The 19,836-nt window shown below is 43.4% G+C and overlaps 1 protein-coding gene and 1 long non-coding RNA gene across 2 annotated transcripts in view; one reads left to right on the top strand and one right to left on the bottom strand.

Annotated features, from left to right (window-relative positions):
• LOC109468146 (trichohyalin-like) overlaps positions 1-6,881 on the top strand; it is a 27,215-nt gene extending 20,334 nt beyond the window's left edge. The window contains exons 10-11 of the mRNA XM_019766387.1: positions 1,998-2,228; positions 5,524-6,881. Of these exons, the coding sequence (XP_019621946.1) occupies positions 1,998-2,228; positions 5,524-5,590 (298 nt within the window). The 3' untranslated portion in view covers positions 5,591-6,881. The remainder of the gene's footprint in view (positions 1-1,997; positions 2,229-5,523) is intronic.
• LOC109468148 lies at positions 1,441-19,836 on the bottom strand. The gene is made up of 2 exons (XR_002140118.1): positions 19,387-19,836; positions 1,441-2,221 (listed from the first exon to the last, which is right to left on the bottom strand). It is a non-coding gene; the product is annotated as an uncharacterized LOC109468148 (long non-coding RNA).

Raw genomic sequence — 19,836 nt, 5'->3', positions numbered from 1 at the left:
ACAAACTTTGTAAACTACCTTCCTTTTTATCTATGTACTTTATCTAGCATATAAGACTCTGCAATGACTCATCACTGAGAACCTTATCACTTCAGGATGATGATAATGTAATTGCAGGGCAAAGGTAATACTTGTTTTAGCTGGGACACAAGATAACCAGTAAAAAAGTAAAGATGCAATGTATACTGGTTTGAATTTAAGCAATTGCAAACTCTTCACAGAGCTCATATTTGCTGCATTCAGTTGTCCGGCATTGTAGAAATCATTGATACTTTCTCAAGTATGGCAGTTATCTAGAAGTGTGATCTATGTGCAACAGTTAAGCCACTTCACTCCAGATTTTCAGAGTCCGTATATTACTTGTTATTACTGTGATTCCTATAGCATATGTGTTGATACCCATGCAATATCCCTTTCAACACTGTGCAGCACCCATCAGTGTCATTTCAGCCTACTAATTTGTCATTACAAATGATGGCGAAAGCTGGTGATCACTAAGACACAATCAAGTGGCTGTGGCTGCACAATGGAGATCATATGCTTCACAGCCACCCTCCTCCTGCGTCTGAATTCATACAGAACAACATTTCCATCCCAATCAATTAAATCTTCATTTGTCCCCAGCCCACCCTGCCGAGGCCTGGTTGCCAGGCAGTGATGTGTAGAGTGAGAAAGACAAGGACCATTGTCACTGCATTGTCCCTGAGTTAACCGTCTCTCCCCAGACAACCATTCTGCCCGCCTGACTCGCCTATATTCTCTCGCTGCCACTCGTGTCAGATTGAGTGCACCCATCTGGCACATTATTCCCTCGTACGCCACAATGAGAGTTGGCTCAGATGCGGGGTTTCCAAATTTTCCCTGACATTTTAATTTCCCCATCAATAATTGATGCCGGCCCGGCCAGCGCCGCGGACACAATTTGCAGCCGGCAGATTTGTGGTCATTATTGATGGAGCGGGCAGGTAGGCAGCAGTGTTAATATCAGGAAATTGTTTTTCTCGCCCTTCTAAAAGCCCACATGTCTCCTGGCTGATAAATTGGTTACTCCTGAGGTACGGACAATCTACGCCGCGGTCGGGATGGCAACATTTCGGCAGCAGGAATTTCATTTGTGCACGGATCAAGTCGGGATTATGCTGCGGGTTTATCAACCAGGAGCTTTACCCTGGTGACAAGCTGCTGCAATAAATGTGCTTGTAATAGCGAAGGGATTGGACCAGCACAACTGGGCTTTCCGCAGCTATCAAGCCCAAAACAATGGGTTCATCCCAAAAACAAACAAGGGGGGAACATTTTTCTTCATCTTCATGCATGACTTGCCAGGCTGCCTCCATTCACACAATTGTTCTGTGATAGATGTAAAGAATGGAACATTTGCCAGGATTATAATGGCTTAGATAAAACTACCAAACAAAGAAAAGAATCTGCAAGTTCTTAGGATACCAGTTGGCAGTTAGTATTTCCAAATCTTTCTTCATTGAATCATTGGTGCTTTCTCAGCTTGTTGATAACCTTAGTCCCTGAACCCTTTGAAGCTCACAAGAAAAAGGACTTTGAAGCATGTCAAGGAGGTTGTTCCAAAGATACAATTGTTAAGAGCTAACATTATTAAGCAGCTTCTGACATGCTAGAAAAGTACAGATAATCCCACTACAGTGCAAATTAGTGATTACCTCATTCACATTTCCTTTTATTTCCTTTATTTTAAGATCATCTTCAAATGATACCCCAACATGGATAAAAAAATCTGAAAAGCATTTACTGTTTTCCATCTAAATCCTTCATAGGTGTACATGTCTTAGGTTTATTAGATGATACAGTTGGCATTGCTCTGAGAATTTTGGATGAGAGTTCTTAAAACTGTTTGAGAGCAAGATATAGTAAAAGGTTTCACTATATCATACGTAGGTCTTTCAGCAGCATGTATAATGTTTGTGTGTTGTTGAATGATATTGTGACTGGTTCTGACAGCCCTGAAACTTCCCCCCCTCCAGCCTGCACAAGTCCCTGTCCCAGGAAGCCAGCATGCGGGAACAGTTCAACAACACGCTGAACGTGGTGGAGGACCAGCTGGCCCAGCGCGACACCATCGTGATGCAGACACACCGGTACAGCGAGGAGCTGGCCCTGCAGCTGAAGGGCGTGCTGGAGGAGCGAGGTGCGCTGGAGGCACAGCTGCAACAGGCACGGCAGGGGCAGCAGGAGGCACAGGACAGGGCTGAAAAGTAAGAACATAACATCATGTTACTGATAGATGCATCAGAGGTGGACCAGGTAGACTGTAGCAAGACACACATATTTACAGTCAGAGCTAATCAATTAACCATGATTATTTATTGGTACGGTGTGTTGTTCCACAGTCGAATAGAAGCACACCATTCAGTTATACTGGGTACAATACTACGAGCCCCAATGAACTTGAAACCAGAATGAAAATGGGAACACATCAACTTTATCGGAGAGAAGTGCTTGAAACTGTCAAGGTACATCCCAATATTTGGTTGATGTAGCTGTGTTGTTAGTTTTTGAGCTGGCCCTCCTGTGGGGGTTATGAACCCTGTCAAACACTCCTCTGTGCTTCCTGACAAGCAGGGAACACCTCTGTGGACAAACACATCACTGCCTGTCACCACCACTCGGCCCTCTCCCACCAGATATGGACCACCGATACAAGCCTGGAATAGTCCGGTTAGGAGCGGCTCATCACAAGGCCATGAGAAAAGGCTAATTCTGGGATGGCCCTTTTGGATTGTGCTGACAAAAACAAAAAAAATATAACAACTCACTGAATAGGCCGAGTTTGACCATCCTCCATTGGGTCCACATGTACCTTGATAAAATGTAGGCAATTCTTTTTAGAACTTCTCTGCTAGCTTTATTTTAATTGGATGTTTTCCTGTGCCATATACAGTTCAAGTCACCACATTATGGCCTTTCTAAAATGCTGATGGGAGTATAAAAGGGCAAAGGTCTGACTTTGGAGGGTAGCTGTAGTAAAAATAGAGCCTCCTGCGTCATCTAAAGCATTATCTACTGCCAATACGTGTTGCTTGCTTTCTACATACTTGCTCAGGAGAGATACGGAAAAATTTCTCAACGTGAGGCATTGAAAGATTTCAGCTATCCATTTATTCTCTGTGTGTATGTGAATGGAATGGTAAAATACTGGTTTGCCAATCATGAAATCGGAATTGTATATCATTAGGTTGTTGGAAAAACTTGCCTTGGTGCCACCCCAAATTAATCATACTGTTCCACTTCGATTGAGCTTGATATGTGTGCAGTTTAAATTTGAATAGTCAAACATTCAAACTGAAGATAAGAAGTTCTCATTGAAAAATCCCTTAGCAAATTTTTCCTTCTAAACACCACAACAATTTGATAATATGATAAAAATCAGTCACAGTCAACTTTAGAGAGACAGTGCATAAGCTCGCTCCAAAGGACACTAAAAAGAAGGCCCATATTCTGCCATCTCAAGAAGAAGGAAACCTATCTGTTCCTGTAGAGATTCTCTAGTAAGTAACCGCTGTCAAGCCTTAAGGTGATAAGGTCAGCTGCAGACAACATTTGTCTTCTTAAACAACTTTACCGAGTAAGCAGTCGCAGCAGAAAGTAAAGGGATTTGATGTTTAGTCGTACATATTGTAACAAGAAAAGAACATGTCGGTACAGTTTACTTGAGCGCAGTTGACTCAAACGTAGGATAACTTTCACGATTGAGATTGATCTGCGAAGGCTTCGGAAAACACGAGCCCAGGCGCTATGTTGTGCCATGCCGACATTACATCTGGGGTGTGAGAAAACCTCACAAGGCTGACAAAGCTGTACAGAGTTTCCAATGTTCACCCCAACATGCTTCTACCAGTCTTGCGAACCTTTGTAAGTGTCCCTTAAATGAGAAATGAGACAAATTCTTTGCTGGGTGTGCATTTGGCACCTCCATGGTACATGCCCTTGGAACATCTGAAGTAATTTTCTCTGGAATCTCGCGTACAAGGCGTTCATCAAAATGGGCTCGGAACACGCCTCGCCATGGCAACTAATGAGGCCGGCAGATTCCGTCAGGGGGACAAAATGTCTGTGGCATCCCATTGCGTGCTGACCCAACATGGCTTGTGTTTCTTGGTAACATCTCACCCTGGTGCCAGCCCGCCAGCTTGGCTCCCTGTCAGCAGAAGGTCCGTCCTTGTGTGCCCACACACCAGGGTGCAAACACCGCCGCCACCAGCGCAGAGTCTCATCAGCGGAAACCCCACATTCCTGCCCGGAAACCTGACTTTGGTCCAGCTATTTCACATTTTTGTGCCAAAGCTGGACTTCAAACAGTGCTGTTAAAACGTCTACTCGTCGCTTCTTTTTGTAATAACCCCCGGGCAGGGGCACTAAAATTTTCTGCCTTACTGCATCTCCCAAAGTACTTCTTACTGTGTATTGCTTGTACTTAAACCCCGCTATATTGGTCTCTGAAGTAGAGGATATGGTAGTGACCAGTACGGGCCAGCCCAGACTGACCAACACGGTGACTCTGAGGTCACCCGGCAACAGTAATAAGATGCGATAGACACCGAATCCGTCCGCTGTCGGGAAAGTAACGGACAATGTGGTTAAATTAGTTTGTTTGAGACGCGGATATCGTGGCCATATGGTTGGGAAGTGACTAATGGCTCAGTATGGGGAACTGTTTGGAATCGATCATTCGAGTTTGGACTCCTGGGTCAACTAGAGTTTGCCCAGTTTGCAAACGACAAGTGCCCAATGCGATCAAACATGCTACCATGTTCCTCCCCTGAAAAATAATCTGTCCAAAATTCCTGCACACCTGTAATAAATGGATAGCTACCACCATGTTTTTTTGTTTAAGATGGCACACTAGTCCATTTTTCTAGCTTTGTAGAGCTTAAGTTTTCCTTAATGAGCAATATATGAATGTGGCATAACAAGTCTGCTCAGCACAAGTTTGGTGAACTTGTCATTAATAAAATTTAATCAAGACGGTTATATAAATCACTAGCCTGGACGATAATGTTGTTACGTTTCAGCTCTGGAATACCATAGTGGTTCTGGTACACCAAAATTCTGATAGAACAAATTTGACCATGCCAAAGTATTACAGAAAGTTACCAATGCGCCCATTTATTAGTTGATAGCATGTTCATTTGATTGAGTCTGATAGGGCATTGCAAACAAAGTAAAGCAAAAGCAACTTGCAATGCAACTACTTTGTCAAAAGGACATTTACAATGAGAGTGAACATAATACTTTGTTTTGTATATTTTGTGATGTATATTTTGTTTCACGGACACAAGTTCAAACTTGGTTTCTTTCAAATATAAACTGTTAATTTGAGGTCTTTTTTTATATCTTCCTGACAAAGAATATACAAATACAACAACTCGATGTGCCGTAGTTACTTTCAGAAGTCTAACACATTATTCCATTTCTGTCAGACTCTGTTGTATGCAGTAGAAATATAATAGGAGGTAGTAGCAACTTTTTTTTTTTATCTTTCTGCTACAGATTGGAAAGGCTGGTGAATGTCCTGAGGAAGAAGATCAGTGGTGGAGTTGTGAAGACTGTGAACTGAGCTGCCTACATGAGTCCAGTCTGCCGTGCTCAACACACAGCTCCACACACACTGGGACCTGCAGCTGGAGGAGTGGGGCCAAGAGAAGTTGTTCAGGAAAATGGGACCAACGTTGCAATTCCAGACACAGATTCTGCCATCCCTTTCCTTGAAGACATTCCAAGAAATGGATGGGATCTGCTTGTATAACAGTGGACTATAGAAAGCTGGGACCATCCATCAACATCAAGAGGTGTTTCTGAGAAGTAGCCAGAAGCAGCCCTGCATGTATGCCATATTTGTGTAGGCAGTCCAGAAGAACACATTTACCCTGATAGTCAGTTGTACAACTGTACTGAACTAGTGACTAAGTGTCTTGTTTAGTGAAAGGGGGTTATTTCGTGCGTATACATTTGTAAGACCAATCTTTCTAAACAAATGGTATTTAATGTAAAAAATTCTGTAAAAAGTTTGTGTCCTCCCAAATCTTTCATCAAATGTCAAGGGAGGTGGACTAGTACAGCTTAGGAAGTAGAGAACATTTTTGTTAAATATTACATACTTGTATAAATCATTTTGAGGAAGCATGACTTCAATAGCAGGCGTGTTGAGTCATACGTAGTGATCGTTATCTATATTGTATTAGATGTTAGAAGCCTAACGTAAATTACTATAATCAATCATGGTAATGTTCCGGCCAATTTTATACTTTTGTATACACACATTGTATTTTATTGTAGAAAGTTTGTGAAGTGTATAGAAGAGAATGGGGGAGGTACGGCACTGTTTGTGCCAGCTGGTAATTAAGTTAATGGTCTTTGATGTGAGAGTTCATGAGATGAGTTTATAGCTGTAATGATGATGGGGCTGTGAGCGGTGGAGATGCCTGTAAACACACTAATGCTCTAATTCTAGACTGAACGTCAACAGCGCGGGCCTGGCACCACACTGAGGAAGGAGAAGCGGAAGTCAGTCGTGACATAAGTGCAGTGTGGTGCCTGGAGTCTTATATCTGGGGAGACTTAGGACATGTCTTAACTACGTGTGTGTCCGGCACCCAAATCCTTCCTTCCTCAAACACAGTGGGTGGAGTTGGAAGGGGGGGGGAGGTGTACGCTGCAGGTGGGAGGTTTACCTGTACAGGTGCACCTCGCCTCTCCGTACCGGGGCCAGAGGTGACCTGCGGGTCATGGCGACAGGACGGTCCCAGACGCAGACAGCCGGATGATTGATTGGGAAGGAATTTGCCCGCCCCATATTATCAAGGACAGCTTATCAGTGTTCAAACAATAAAGGTAAATGAAGTCTTTTACCTGTGCGCTGTTTTCCATTATTGCTGTTAATGTTCAACCAAGTCTTTACATTGGGTAAACTCCGGCGTCATTTTGTTATTGATTGTGATAGTCCAGTGTACACCCCTGTAGCAGCCTAAGGTATATATGCTGTATAGCTCAGCCCTCTTGACATTTGTGCGGGGTTATATTTAGTTTGGTTTGCAGCAAACTTAAACCATCTAAGACGGTGGTTAAGAAATATTTTCCCTGCAGTAGAACATGATGAGGGGCATCCCTTCTGGCCTGGCGACAGCAGTTTTCTGTAACCCTACTGTTCACTTGACTCACATTATGTTGGTACATTTGATGAGATGACCAAACATGCTCTCCTGACTCAGTTTGCCTTGGGGTCTGTCTTGCTCTGAGCCAACACAGGAGTCAACACCCCATGTTTGGGCAAGTTCCCCTGCAAACAGCCTTTAGCCAAAAAATTATCAAAACAATAATTTATATGTATTGACTCTGCCCAAGCAGTGGAATTGAATGAGATTGTAAGATGGATAAGGACCACAACATTTACTCTGTACCAACACTCCTTACCTGGAAGTGACTACTCTCTGTGCGTATGTCTGAACACCGCTGAAGTGCTGTGGCCAGTCGGCACGTCTGAGGACATACGCTGTAAAAGTTGAATGCCTGTTGGAAGGCTGTCAATCTCCAAACGGTCGACTTGTCCGAGCTGGCTGATTGGTCGTTGTCTTGCCCTCAACAAGAATTTGATTTTCAAAAAGCGCTGACAGGTGGTCAGCTCGTGATGGGAATCTCCTGCTGGGCACCGTTAACTTTTTGCGCCATTTTGTTCTTTGCTTCAACGACGTACAAAATTGTTGAATATAATCGATTACATACAAGAGGTAGGAAAATAAGTCCCATTTCTTTCCACACAAAATTAGGTTTACTTCTAGTACTTTCAGACTTGCCACAAAAGCTACTGACTTTATATCTTCAGATAACTTTTAAAAAACCTTAAATTGTTAGGAGCGAGAGGAAAGACTTTCCCATAGGTCAAAACGTATTCAGTTGTCGGACAACATACTAACAAGCCAAAGCTAACAACAGACTGTATAGCGTGTAAGTCAGGTGTATATGTCTAGGAGACAGCTTTCCTTTCTGCGTGCAACACCAAACAGCGGGGGCAAACGCCATTGCGTGAACACACGCTTACCGGCAACAGAAAAAACTCAAGACAAGTCAATATACTTTGCACAGTTCGCTAGCTATCGACCACAAGAGGAAACCCCCACGCTGGAAAACCCGTGTTCTAGGCGTTAAGTGCTGCTCCGTAACGTTTTCACTTTTTTCACTACCGCCTCGGAAAGTTTTAGAGCGCCAATCGCGCCAAATGCGGTAGTATACAGCTAGCTGGGCTGTAACTTGCTTGGAGTTCAAGTGTTTTACTAGGATAGTACGAAATTCAACTTTGGCGTTATTTTGCTCAAACAGCTCACAGTGCTCTATTGGGTTTAAGATACACAGAATCTTTTCGTTTTAAAGTTACGAGTATGGGTAAATACTTTCTACGAACTCCTGGAAACTCCCATTTCACTACTTTGTGCAGTGAGGAAAACAAAGTGATAGAGATTTTAAGTAAGTTATAGAGATGTTGATGATAGGTAAGTCCGAATGTCTGCGCGTAGAAGAAATATAATTCTGATTTTACAGTTGACACTTTCCTCACGCGCTCCTTCATCCGGCCACAAAATTGTCACATGAAGCACATACATTTTGTAAGTAAACAGCCGTTGAAGTCCATTCAGAATGGGCTGAACTCCTTGAAATGAAGGGAAATTTCCTTGAAACAATTTTTAACATCACCCAAACTATACAACAACCCACGTCTATTAGCACAAAAGCTCTATACTTCAATGAGCTAGCGCGATACACCTATATATACAATGTACTAAGTATATACTAAGTACGTCACTGCCCAAACCGATATGCTCATGTATTTTTGATAACGCGTACGGACTTGCAGACTTGTCATTTTCAAGATTGACTCAAACAGGGCGTTGTGGTAAATTTCGTAAATGAAACATTTGGTTTTGCCGCTTTATAGAAGTGCGCGAAAGGATGAACGAATAATGGTTGAATACGTTTGAGTTTGTGTCTAAACCTTCCTACATTCGGTTGCAATATTCTTCTTACAACTGTTACAAGTATGTGGAATGTCTATGATATTGTTACTATTTTCTGTTCCATTTGAAATCTCTTTAATTAGTAGGGCATGTAATTTCCTGAAATGGAAGTAGCCAGGTCGAAAGGAATTGTCGCTGTTTTTCTTCACAACCATATAATGAACAGTCATCAATCGCAACACTTCGCGAAGTCTTGCTGCTGAGTCATCTATAGCGTAAAACGTGCCATGACAACATTTTACCTCCCGATGCTTGTGTCTTTATTACCGTGGTCAGTGATAGATGGTGAGATTTGTTCTGAAGTGCCGATCGGTGGCATCCATCGTCTGGTGACAACTTCGGCGTGTTTTTGAACTGCGCTGTAACACATTGTGTACTTGGCACCTCCCAAACGATCCGTCCCATTCCTTTTTATTTCTTTATTTGTTTTCAATTAGTCGGCCATCGTTCATTTCCTCCAGCGTGCTGGGTCCCAGCAGATGTTGTGCGAGGCGCAGGCGGGGGGAGGCACGGCGCTGTTCCGCACGTGTGGGTGATAATCCCGCCTGTTCACCAACAAATCTCCGGGAGAGCACGCCGAACTCTCCTGGGTGGCTGCCAGGCGTGGTGCGCTGAATATAAGCTCATCGCCAACAACATCTACTGTATCTAGACATCCCTTGTTTTGCACGGAGACAAACCAGACTGCAAGAATGACAAAAGAAGGAGAAGACAAAGCGAAAAACAAAACACACAGTAAAACATCATGAGTATCTTTTGTGGAGATGTCGGCAGGAAAGTGTCACACCTGCGAACCGGTACAGGTGAGACCAGGTAGGGGAAACGTTACATACCACAAAAATTCAACAAGAATGGCCTATTCAGCTTCCCTCATTTAGAGAAGTATCCAGTCATCAATTTTCATAATGAAAACGACAGGTTGTTGCACCTAACTTTGATACTCAGAGACGAGAAAATGATGAGTAGTTGATGACACCGGCGATAGCGATGTTTGCCCGACTTTGGTATATCCGTACTTTTTAAATCGTGCCTATGCTATCACGGTTCCCGAATTAACTTTGTATACCAGTAACCAGTTATGCGTTAGCGGAATATATGTTAACATTGAAATGTCGTTCTCATCTAAGGAGCGAAAATGGTATTGGGCCTCGCGTCACTTTTGATTGATATCATAGAAAGCGTGGACGCGGTCTGTCATCGTAGGCTTCCCTGCTAATAAGTTCTGAGGATAAAATCAAATTTCAACCAACTTAGCTTAGATTGATTTCAATGTCACTCCCAATCGAATTATTCCCCAATGATCGGTTATTTTCGGTTATGACCACCGCCAGGTCCACCGGACAGGTGACTGAAAACTATCCCGGCGGCTCTGTCAGCCGTCCGCAGGTCGTGGCGTCTAAATCTAGCGAATTGGAGCGTGGCTGTCTTTAACTTCTGGTCTTTCCTCCTCCCACAGTGGACAAGGAAAACGCATGAATAACTTCTCTGCGTTTCACGAGCAAGACCCATAGATCCGATGTGTCTGGTCTGACAGGTGTTGTAGTGAGGGGGGAGGGAAGGGTGCACGGGGGGAGAAGTTTCCTCTAGAGTAAGGGGAGAAGATGATGATTTAGCGCCACTAGGCAGTGTAAGATGTCCGTCGGTTTGTACTTGTCAGTTCGGTATGCGGATTAGGGGTCCTGAGCCTAATCACCCGTGCCATTCTTGTGTGGAAAGAGGCGTGGTGTTGGTCAGGGTGCACACACGTGCGCGCTGCCAGGAGACAGAGGGGGGAGGTAGCTCATAATACCAGGGACCTCCGCTGAGTTATATCCTTATATATATTCAGGGGTATGGATAAAGGGAGAAGTTGTCCCAGAAATTAAAGTTGTTGGGCGCAATCATACATCACTCAATGCAAACTATGTGCGTAGCAAGGAGGTTAAACCTCCATGGTGTGACTGTATATATCAAAGTTGTTCTGTTGCCATATTTTGGTCCTTTGGTTGGGTTTAATTTCTGAATGCTACCTGGGTATCAAGAACAAATATACAGACTAAGGGCTCGCACCATCTGTCCCCGTCTGACTGTCTCCCATGCCCCGATATGAGAGTGTGTATGACCGCACACGGTTATCACCCACGTGTGCTTCATCCCCGCGTTAATCACCTGGATGTGAGATGCCCCGACCCGCCGGGATCACAGGGGAATCCGCATCAGACGACACCGCGGAGAGGAGATGAGTTTCCCGCCTCCCGTTTGCTCAGGGCTGGTGGGTCATTATCACCTCTGTCTCCTCCGGTCACAAACTGGGTCGCCCGCGGGGGAGGACATTAGCATATTGGATATTTTCTGCCGTCCCAGCGGGGCAGGGGAGCATTCGGCCTGTCATCGCGGCCTGGGTACCCTCACTGCGCCGCTGACAGCTCCAGTTTGTTTCACCGCCACACTCAACTGCATAGGTTTTGTTTCAACGTGATGGTCACTTGCCTGCTTATCGTTAAACAACACAAAGTTTGCCTCAGCAATCAAACCTGTTCTTTCTCAAAATGTCTTTTCACAAATGCATTGTTTTCAAATAACGCCCAAATTGTCCGAACATAATTCTATACTCTCGTGATGATGATGATGACGTTCGTACATCGATCTCGATGAAGATCCTGGCTTCAGATGCTCTAGTGAGTCCGGGTGCGGCTAATGAGACCAATCCTTATACACACTTGTACATGTACATTGCACTTGAGACCAGGTGCTGGATTTGCAGACGGGTTTACTTTCATATTCAACAAAATCACCCTCATCTCATCTGTATCTTGATTCAGATTTCAACACATTCTTTAAATTGTACATTACTCATTAGTGTCCCAAGTTATTTTTCTCTGTATCAATCGTATATATTTTCATCTATAGATAGTTTATTGTGTGTATTTGGTTGCTACTATTTTGATTTCAAGAAGTGTTCACACATTGGGCAGGTACTTTGGTATAAGTCTCTAAGGACACCTTTCCGAAATAGCCAAATGACCGAGATCAGCCACAACTGGTAGTTTCAACCATTTTTAATCATAGTCTCTTTCACCATCATAGAACAATTAATACGACGCACACCTTTCATCCTTGCGGCACATACATTTATATTCATCATGTGCACTTGTCATGACGTACCTTCCAATCAATCATAGTCTGCGAGATACCACTTTTAATTAATGTAATAGAGATAGTATCCTCCGTAACTGCCGACAAATGTATGCAGTTTTATTATCAAAGGACCTATATTTCAAGCGGACAAAGAGCGCTGTGTTTTCATAATTACACAGCATGATTACGATATTGCGCCCCTCTTTCTCAGCCTCTCTTCTGCCGCGTGTGTTGGGAAAACGGCATGTGAACAGTGACGTCCATTCTATGACTGATGTATCTAAAAATCTCAGGAAAATTACAAATAATGTTTGTTACCCGATCATAACAACGGGGACTTTGTTGCCGCTATAAAAATGATACAACAATAATGTCGTGAGTTTAAGCATTACTTTTTGAATGCAGTTGAGTTGGCACTATATAATGCATGCATGTACTGTATTTCTGACAATTTTGTATTGCTATTATAATAAGTTAATACACGTGTTCTATTTGGGAACTTGCCATTGGTTATCCCTCCTTAAGGTACAAACGCGAACAGTCTGCCCAGGGTTTGCCTTCCTGGTAGCATTTATCACTTTGGTTGTCAGCTTTGTTTGAGTGGCTTATAGATGGAGCCTCCCGACTTTTCTTCTATCTTTGTCTGTGTAAGAATCTGGCCCATGTCTACGGAATTCTCAGGAAAAGCATTTCTGAGTCTCCTGACAACCGTGTCGGTACGGAGGAATGTTTTTCACACTTCTAGTCCGTCATTTCCGCTCAGCGCTCAGCGGAAATCCGCTCATATCACCCACACCTAAAGTGGCACAGAAATAGCGGCCTCCAAAATGTGTTGGAAGAGGGAGGCATGGGTGTGCACAGGCGGGACATGACGCACTCTCACGGCTTCCTGTCCCGTCATGATTAACCGTTAGGACAGATGTCGTCGGCAGCGTCTCCAAAATTGTATGGCTGGTGTAACTATGTCATGACGGTCTTTAAAACTACATTAGATTCAATGTATTTATGCAAGCAACTGTGTGCAAAGAGTAAGGAAATATGTTCTGGCTTAGCGAAACGTCGTCACAAGTTACCGTTGTTTCGTTTTTACCTTTCTTGAACTTTGTTGCAATGCAATTCTAAATAAAGCAGTCTGGAACGACGGCGTCTGGCGGCGACAACTGTCATCAACCTGTTCTTCATATAATAGAGATAAGAACTAGACTGATTTAATTCTTGCTCACTCGAACACTTCACGCTGGATCGAAAGCTCGTAACTTTGTAACTTTGCGTCAGTTTCTGTTCTGCAGTTAACAGATTGATAAATAAAAGTTGCATCAAATGTTGTTTAATATCAATAAAAGATATTTTCAACAGCTGTGGTTTTATTCTCTTTTGGAAGAGTAAATAAAGACGCAGATCTATTAAAAGCACCCCACAAAAATAATTATAATTCGTGTGTACGTTTGACATTTATTCAGCACTCTGTATTGTCATCAAATAACAGTCAACTTCTGAGTCATCTTTGTCGTCAACTCTACGCCACTACTAGGCGACCTGTAGTGTCCCTTGCCCGGTACTGGCTTCACGTGAAGCCACACAGTTCAGATGAAGCCCAAACGACTTGCCTAATACCACACCGCTCTGCAACTTTGTACGAGTTGCCATAAATACAGGAGTACAAGGCCAACAACCTCTGAACTGTATCAAATGTAGGTCAATTCCTTCTCCCAGTTTGCACATCTCATCACAAAGTCTATATGACTTCGGCCAAGTCAACGGCCATTAAAGGCGGCCCTCGAGATATTCAGATATCCCGAGCAAATGTACCTATTCACTTTGTCGTCCCAACCAAACACATAAACTCACTACCGGGGTCTATTTTAAGGCCACATCATCGTTATTTGTTGTGTGGAGTGGTCTGGGGGAATGAATGTTTCTCTTTACTTATTTGCTCTTTTGCATTATTTTCTATTTTATGGACAAGCTAATGGTTTTCTTGGGTACAAATTTAGTTCAGTTTCTGCGCATGTTTTTCTTGAGTACGTGCACGTTTTGTAGGCACGTATCTATATCGTGCGAGCAATGTTTATTAGCTTTATGATAATTAATGATCCCAATCTTGACAAATGTGATACGTGCTTCTAGGCGCATGTGAAGTGTGGATTGATGTATGCATCGCGGCCACAGGTAAATTACACATCATCCACGGTTCCACGGTTCCAACTACAGAAAGCAAAACGATTCAACATGGCGTTGTATGTCTAAGTGTTGGCATTGCGTTTGGTTTTAACTTGTAAGTTTTCCTTCTGTAATCAATCGGTTATGGTCAAGCCCACATCACACAAAATTTTAAAGAACCGAATTAAGGTTATTATGATCACCCGTAGTCAAAAGTGATGTCTTATGATACAATTTTTATGGCCGCTAATTAGTACTTGTCAACGAATAATTTTGAAAGACGGTGCTGTGTTCTCCCGCGTCTGCTGATTCCAAGTCCAAACTGTTCGTGACTGTTACCGGGTCGATAAATCGATACTCATTTTATTTGGATGTGAGTCATCACAAACTTATCTTCTTTCAAATGGAAAACTTTTAGACACGGACCGCGTAACAGTCATAGTGTAAGATACTGCAAACCCCACCTACCTCACGCCCATTTTCACCATGTTATTAAGTTATTCAACTCTATGTCTTGTTTTGTAGTTTTTCAGATATGTCTTACTCTAATAACCACTACGACTTAAACTACTCTAAAATTTTGTTTCTCTCATATCAATGACCAAATTATGAAAGCCTGTCACAGGGAAGCAACAGCGAAATCCAGGTGCCAGTCATATCAGGTGAAACAAAGGGAAACTTCCCGCTGTTCTGGACAACAGGGGAGTTCGGATGAAGAGATAGTTGTGGTGATAAGGAGTGAGGTGGAGAAGATAAGGTGTGTGGACGGCAGGAGCCTGATAAAGGCAGGGTGTCGGGTGTCGCTTGAGTGCCTTTGATGTAACGGTGCCTGCCACTGTAAATGATAGCGCCAAATGCCAGGCTGACCTCGCCCTGACCCCACGTACAGGTCGGTGGCGTCAGCACAGGTATGCGGGTACCTGGCACTTTGAGGTCGGGTCGGAGCGGGCGGGCGGGACGTACGGTGTGGGAACGTGATCAAAGTGTGGCTGTGGAGACGGGCTGGCAGGGCTCACGGGGAATAAATGACCGGGGTAACCTTGAGTCCGCGCCGTGGTACAAAACACCTGAGGAATACAGGTGTCAATAACAACCCTCCGAGTTCGTAACCTCGTATAGTCTTCAGCTGACTCAGTTATGTAGGATTCCAAATAAACTTATCATAAAAAGGTCTATAAAACTTGTTTATTACAGAATATGTGAGCATCATGGCACTACCTGTGGATCAAGATGGCTTAAGAAATATCTTAGTTTGGTAGTGTTTCTGTTCGCTGACTAACGCCTGTAATGTTTACCATATCACTGCCGTTATTTAATGTTTACCTCCTCGCTCCGCTCAGGACTGCAGCATATATAGTTTAACGCTGTATGTAGTATAACGGTATCACTATCGATATCGTCACTGTTATCATTATAACCTGCGGCGTATAGAACTAACCTGGCACTACAGGTCGCTAGGCAGCTAGTATGTTGCGCAAGTATGTTTTTCACAACTACCCTTTTTCGTAGACACATTTAGCTTTGCTGCCGTCTGTCCGTACGTATATGTACGTTTCGTTAAAGACAGACAGCACAGAGACACGGAGAATTATCAAAATATAACAATGCAGACTGATAATAAACTTGCACATAATATCGCAGAGAATTTCTGTTTTGCTATCATGAATTCCAAAGCAACGAAAAATTACGTGATGTCTTTGCTAAAAAGTACCATTTGACCAGTTCTCAGAAGACGCCGTATGCTGTAACATGTTTAACGCCTCTGACATGTTACTAGACAGTCAGCCTTCAGATTCCTGCCTTACTTGGTCATGTTTATTCTACATGCGTCATTCATCGTAGTCATGTTTATCCATGTGACGCGACTAAGCCTAAATGTCGTTATAATTGTCATTAATATTTCTATGAATGATAAGGCCGGTAGCAACCTTCCATGTAAGTGTTTTGCATATCATCGGCCAGTTATTTTGTCATAGTAATATGTCAAAGTCGAATATGGTTCCCATTTCACCTTAAGCGAAATTTATATGACAATTTCACCGTGCAATAATTGCCAGGGTACAGCAGTATTCAGTATACATGTTAAGTAGCTCCGGAAAATTTCCATAATAATCAGAGATCATTTTTATCAGCTAATTCGTTAATAAGGTACGAAAAATAGACAACGAAAGTATCCGACTTTGGCATGCTTTACCATTATTACCATTGTACAGAACGCATTAAAGAAAGCTAGAAATTGAACGGGGCTAATAGCTACCCAGTCATGCCAAAATATATAAATAAACCAGCTGCCTGTCCGCTGTATTTTCGCCATTTCACGAACCTTCATATAGAATCTACCTTAATGTAGTCACACTTTTTAAAAGTTGATGATGTATCGTTATGCAAAATAAAGATCCTCAAAATTCGATGTAAAATTTTGACCGCAATAGTAAAATTTGTTGATTGTTCGTTACGAGTAGGTAACTAAGTTCTACAGCAGGCTCTCCGTACGGCATGTACGGAGTTGTCTCTCTAAGTAGACGCCATTAATACATATCATGTAACGTCATCAAATATTTTGTCATAAAACGGACTAGACACGGGTCAGTGGGGACTAACGGGTGAACTGACCTTCAGGAGTGGTCACCATTGTTGGGCATGGCCGCTCTTTTCACTCCGAAGTCCAGATAGTTTTCATTTGGACTGACACCGGACAATATATGGCCGTGGTTGTAAGCAATATGACCGTGGTTGTGTGCTGAGTAAAAAATCAACAAAAGCCAACGCCGAGTTAAGCAATCGAATCTCGTGTTTATTAGTTAAACGTAGCAGACTTAAACAATCAAACAGCGGGAATTAGCAATGGCGATTTGATTGACAGACCCAGACGCTATTTCTTCAAGAGTCTGTGAACGCGAACTTAAAACGAACGGCTCTGTGCAGAAATCGGATGTTTTCCCACCTTACCCTACGTCAACATACACACCTAGCCTAGGTTCGTCAAGTTCGATGTACCCTTCACACAAGCCACATGCTTTACATACATGGTTAAACCTTGGCTAAGTGTTTGTCCACAACAAATATTATGGGTTTTGAATGGGCTACACGGCACATTACACAGGTACACTACACCCACCCTTCGTCACAACACGACAAAAACGTTCGGAATCCACTCCTTACAACCGCGTGGACACCAGAGTCGCCTCCACGGGAAAAAATGGAAAATTTATGGCGATGTTTACAGGTCCGGGCTTCCGATACTATTTAGGATGGCGCCATTTTTATGACACATTTACACCCAGACATTTTGTGGCGGTGACTCAGTGGAGCACCAAACGTTCACTTACCACACAAAACTCACCCTAATTCACATCAACGAAATTGCGCTACCTAAATAGCCATTTTATATTCTTCCATAGACAGTACGAGTTATAATTTCAAAGTCTATATGATGACTATATAGAAAAATACTCATTACTGTGGACCTACCGTAGAGAACAAATTTGTTTCTGTTTGTTGCATACACAACAAATTGATATTATTCCATACACCGCAAATGGATTCAAAATCTTGCAGCTTATCTAATGAGTAGTTGGTTATTAATGTGGGGATGTTAATTCATATGTATATATGAAATAGAAACGCTAAGCACCACCGGTATATAATTAGCTCGGTGTCTTCATCTTGCATTAAAATACACAGGAATGTCGTTGCACATACTGAGTATATTGTACAGGTATTGTATATATACTAGGATGTCAGCTCCAGCAGTAACCAATTTAGTACCTACTTTTATTACCTACATTTCGTTACTGATTTTTCCTTATATTTTGTACAGCAGGAGCAATGCTTGTCTGCCCATATACTCAACCTCTATGTTTTTACATATACAGAAATAGATATTCCATTCACTGTGTACCTGTACATGTCAATATGTCAAAGTTTGTTATCGAAATGTTCCTTATCTCGATCACATACAGAACTTGCTGCTTCCTGTTCTGTTTCCTGTTTCTTTTACCGCCAAGTTTAATCGAATATGTCGCTCCCTCACTTAATTCTCAATTATGGTGGCAAGATTTCATCAGCATCGAATAAGCTGTGCAAAATCACGATCTCGAACGAACAAAGAGCCGCATCGCCAGCTCTGCTTTAATTATACATGCCATAATTTAGTCAGCTTTCCACACGGGCCAGCTGCCGCGGCAGTAATTCCCCTCACCATTTGATTATTCGCACAAAACAAGTGTCTGATGTGATATCTTGATTCCTCCAAGGTGCTGTGCGGTGTGATATTTTCAACAGTCTCTCACGTTCTCAATTCTTCCCAGTTCTCTTGTCTTTACGTCCGTCAGGACTGTTCAATATGACACAGTGGTGATTGAATTTGTGGACAGTTATTAAATGCACCTTAATTGATGCGGTTTCCGCAAGAATTCGTTTCTATCATAAACTAACAATTACCCCTGGGCAATGACTGGGAGTGTTTGTGGCGGGCGTGTTGAGGAAGGGCCCAAGGCCACCCCACGGAGCGCTCGAGAGGAAGGTGCAGCGATAAATCTAGTTAATTTTCTACCTCCACCCGCACCCACTATTTTGTACGATCAATACCCAGTCTCGGTCGGCCAGGGTTCATATTTGCACAAGTGTCGGACAAATATGCCGTACTTATGTTGCCAAGGTAGTTGATGGGCCGACGGCAAGTAGTTACATCTGTTGTGCTGGAAGGGCTGAAACGGGCCGACTTTCCATGGCTACCCCAGCTCAGGGCGAAGCAGCTTTTCTCCGCTGAATTCCCCCCTCGCTACTTTTCACCGGCTTGAAGGCTCTACGACCCTCTTCTGCCGGGTTTTATTTAGCGACTAGGAGCATGTGATGCAGGCTGTGCAAACAGCCAGGCCCTGGGCTGCCGTGAGATCGTGAGGAAACAGCAAACCGGCCCTCCCATGGCCCGACCTATCCCTGCTGCCGCCATTAGCTAACTACCCTGGCACCAATCTGTCACTTGCCTTATACAAGACATGTCATTCAAGGATGACAATTCCTACGGCTTACAATATTCACATAAATCTTAAGATCTACTCCAGCTTACCTAAGGCAGCAAACAGCACCTCTTGCCCATGTCTCCTCGCCCAAGGAACCCTGACAGAGCTCAAATCGTCATCCTTTCGTTGCTTTCCAGCCGAGTTTTCGTCGAAGTTCTTCTCCTCCACTATTTAGAGCAAAATCGTAGTACCTCAGAAGATTTCCATCACATTATTTCAGCCAAGCAGTGAAACCCCACAGCCACCTACACCTTGACCCTCGCAGCCCTTAAGGGGAAGTTGGTCGCTGTTTTGCTCCTCCTGAAGGTCTTACGTCCCGGGCGTGTGGTAAGACCCGGCGGGATCCTGTAGGGCCGGGCCGTGCGGGCCGGTCGGTGCAGGCGGGCAGGAGACGCGCATGGCTCCCGCCGCCCTGCCATTTTGTCTCCCCTCTGAACCTCGCGGAGAAACAACTAGCCCACCAAATCTAGTACTAATATTTAGCTCCTTACGCTCTA

This window comes from Branchiostoma belcheri, unplaced genomic scaffold, assembly GCF_001625305.1.
Source record: "Branchiostoma belcheri isolate BF01 breed outbred unplaced genomic scaffold, Haploidv18h27 scaffold193, whole genome shotgun sequence".
NCBI lineage: Eukaryota > Metazoa > Chordata > Leptocardii > Amphioxiformes > Branchiostomatidae > Branchiostoma > Branchiostoma belcheri.
Note: the sequence above shows the minus strand (reverse complement) of the source record. Positions and strands in the feature narration are given on the sequence as shown.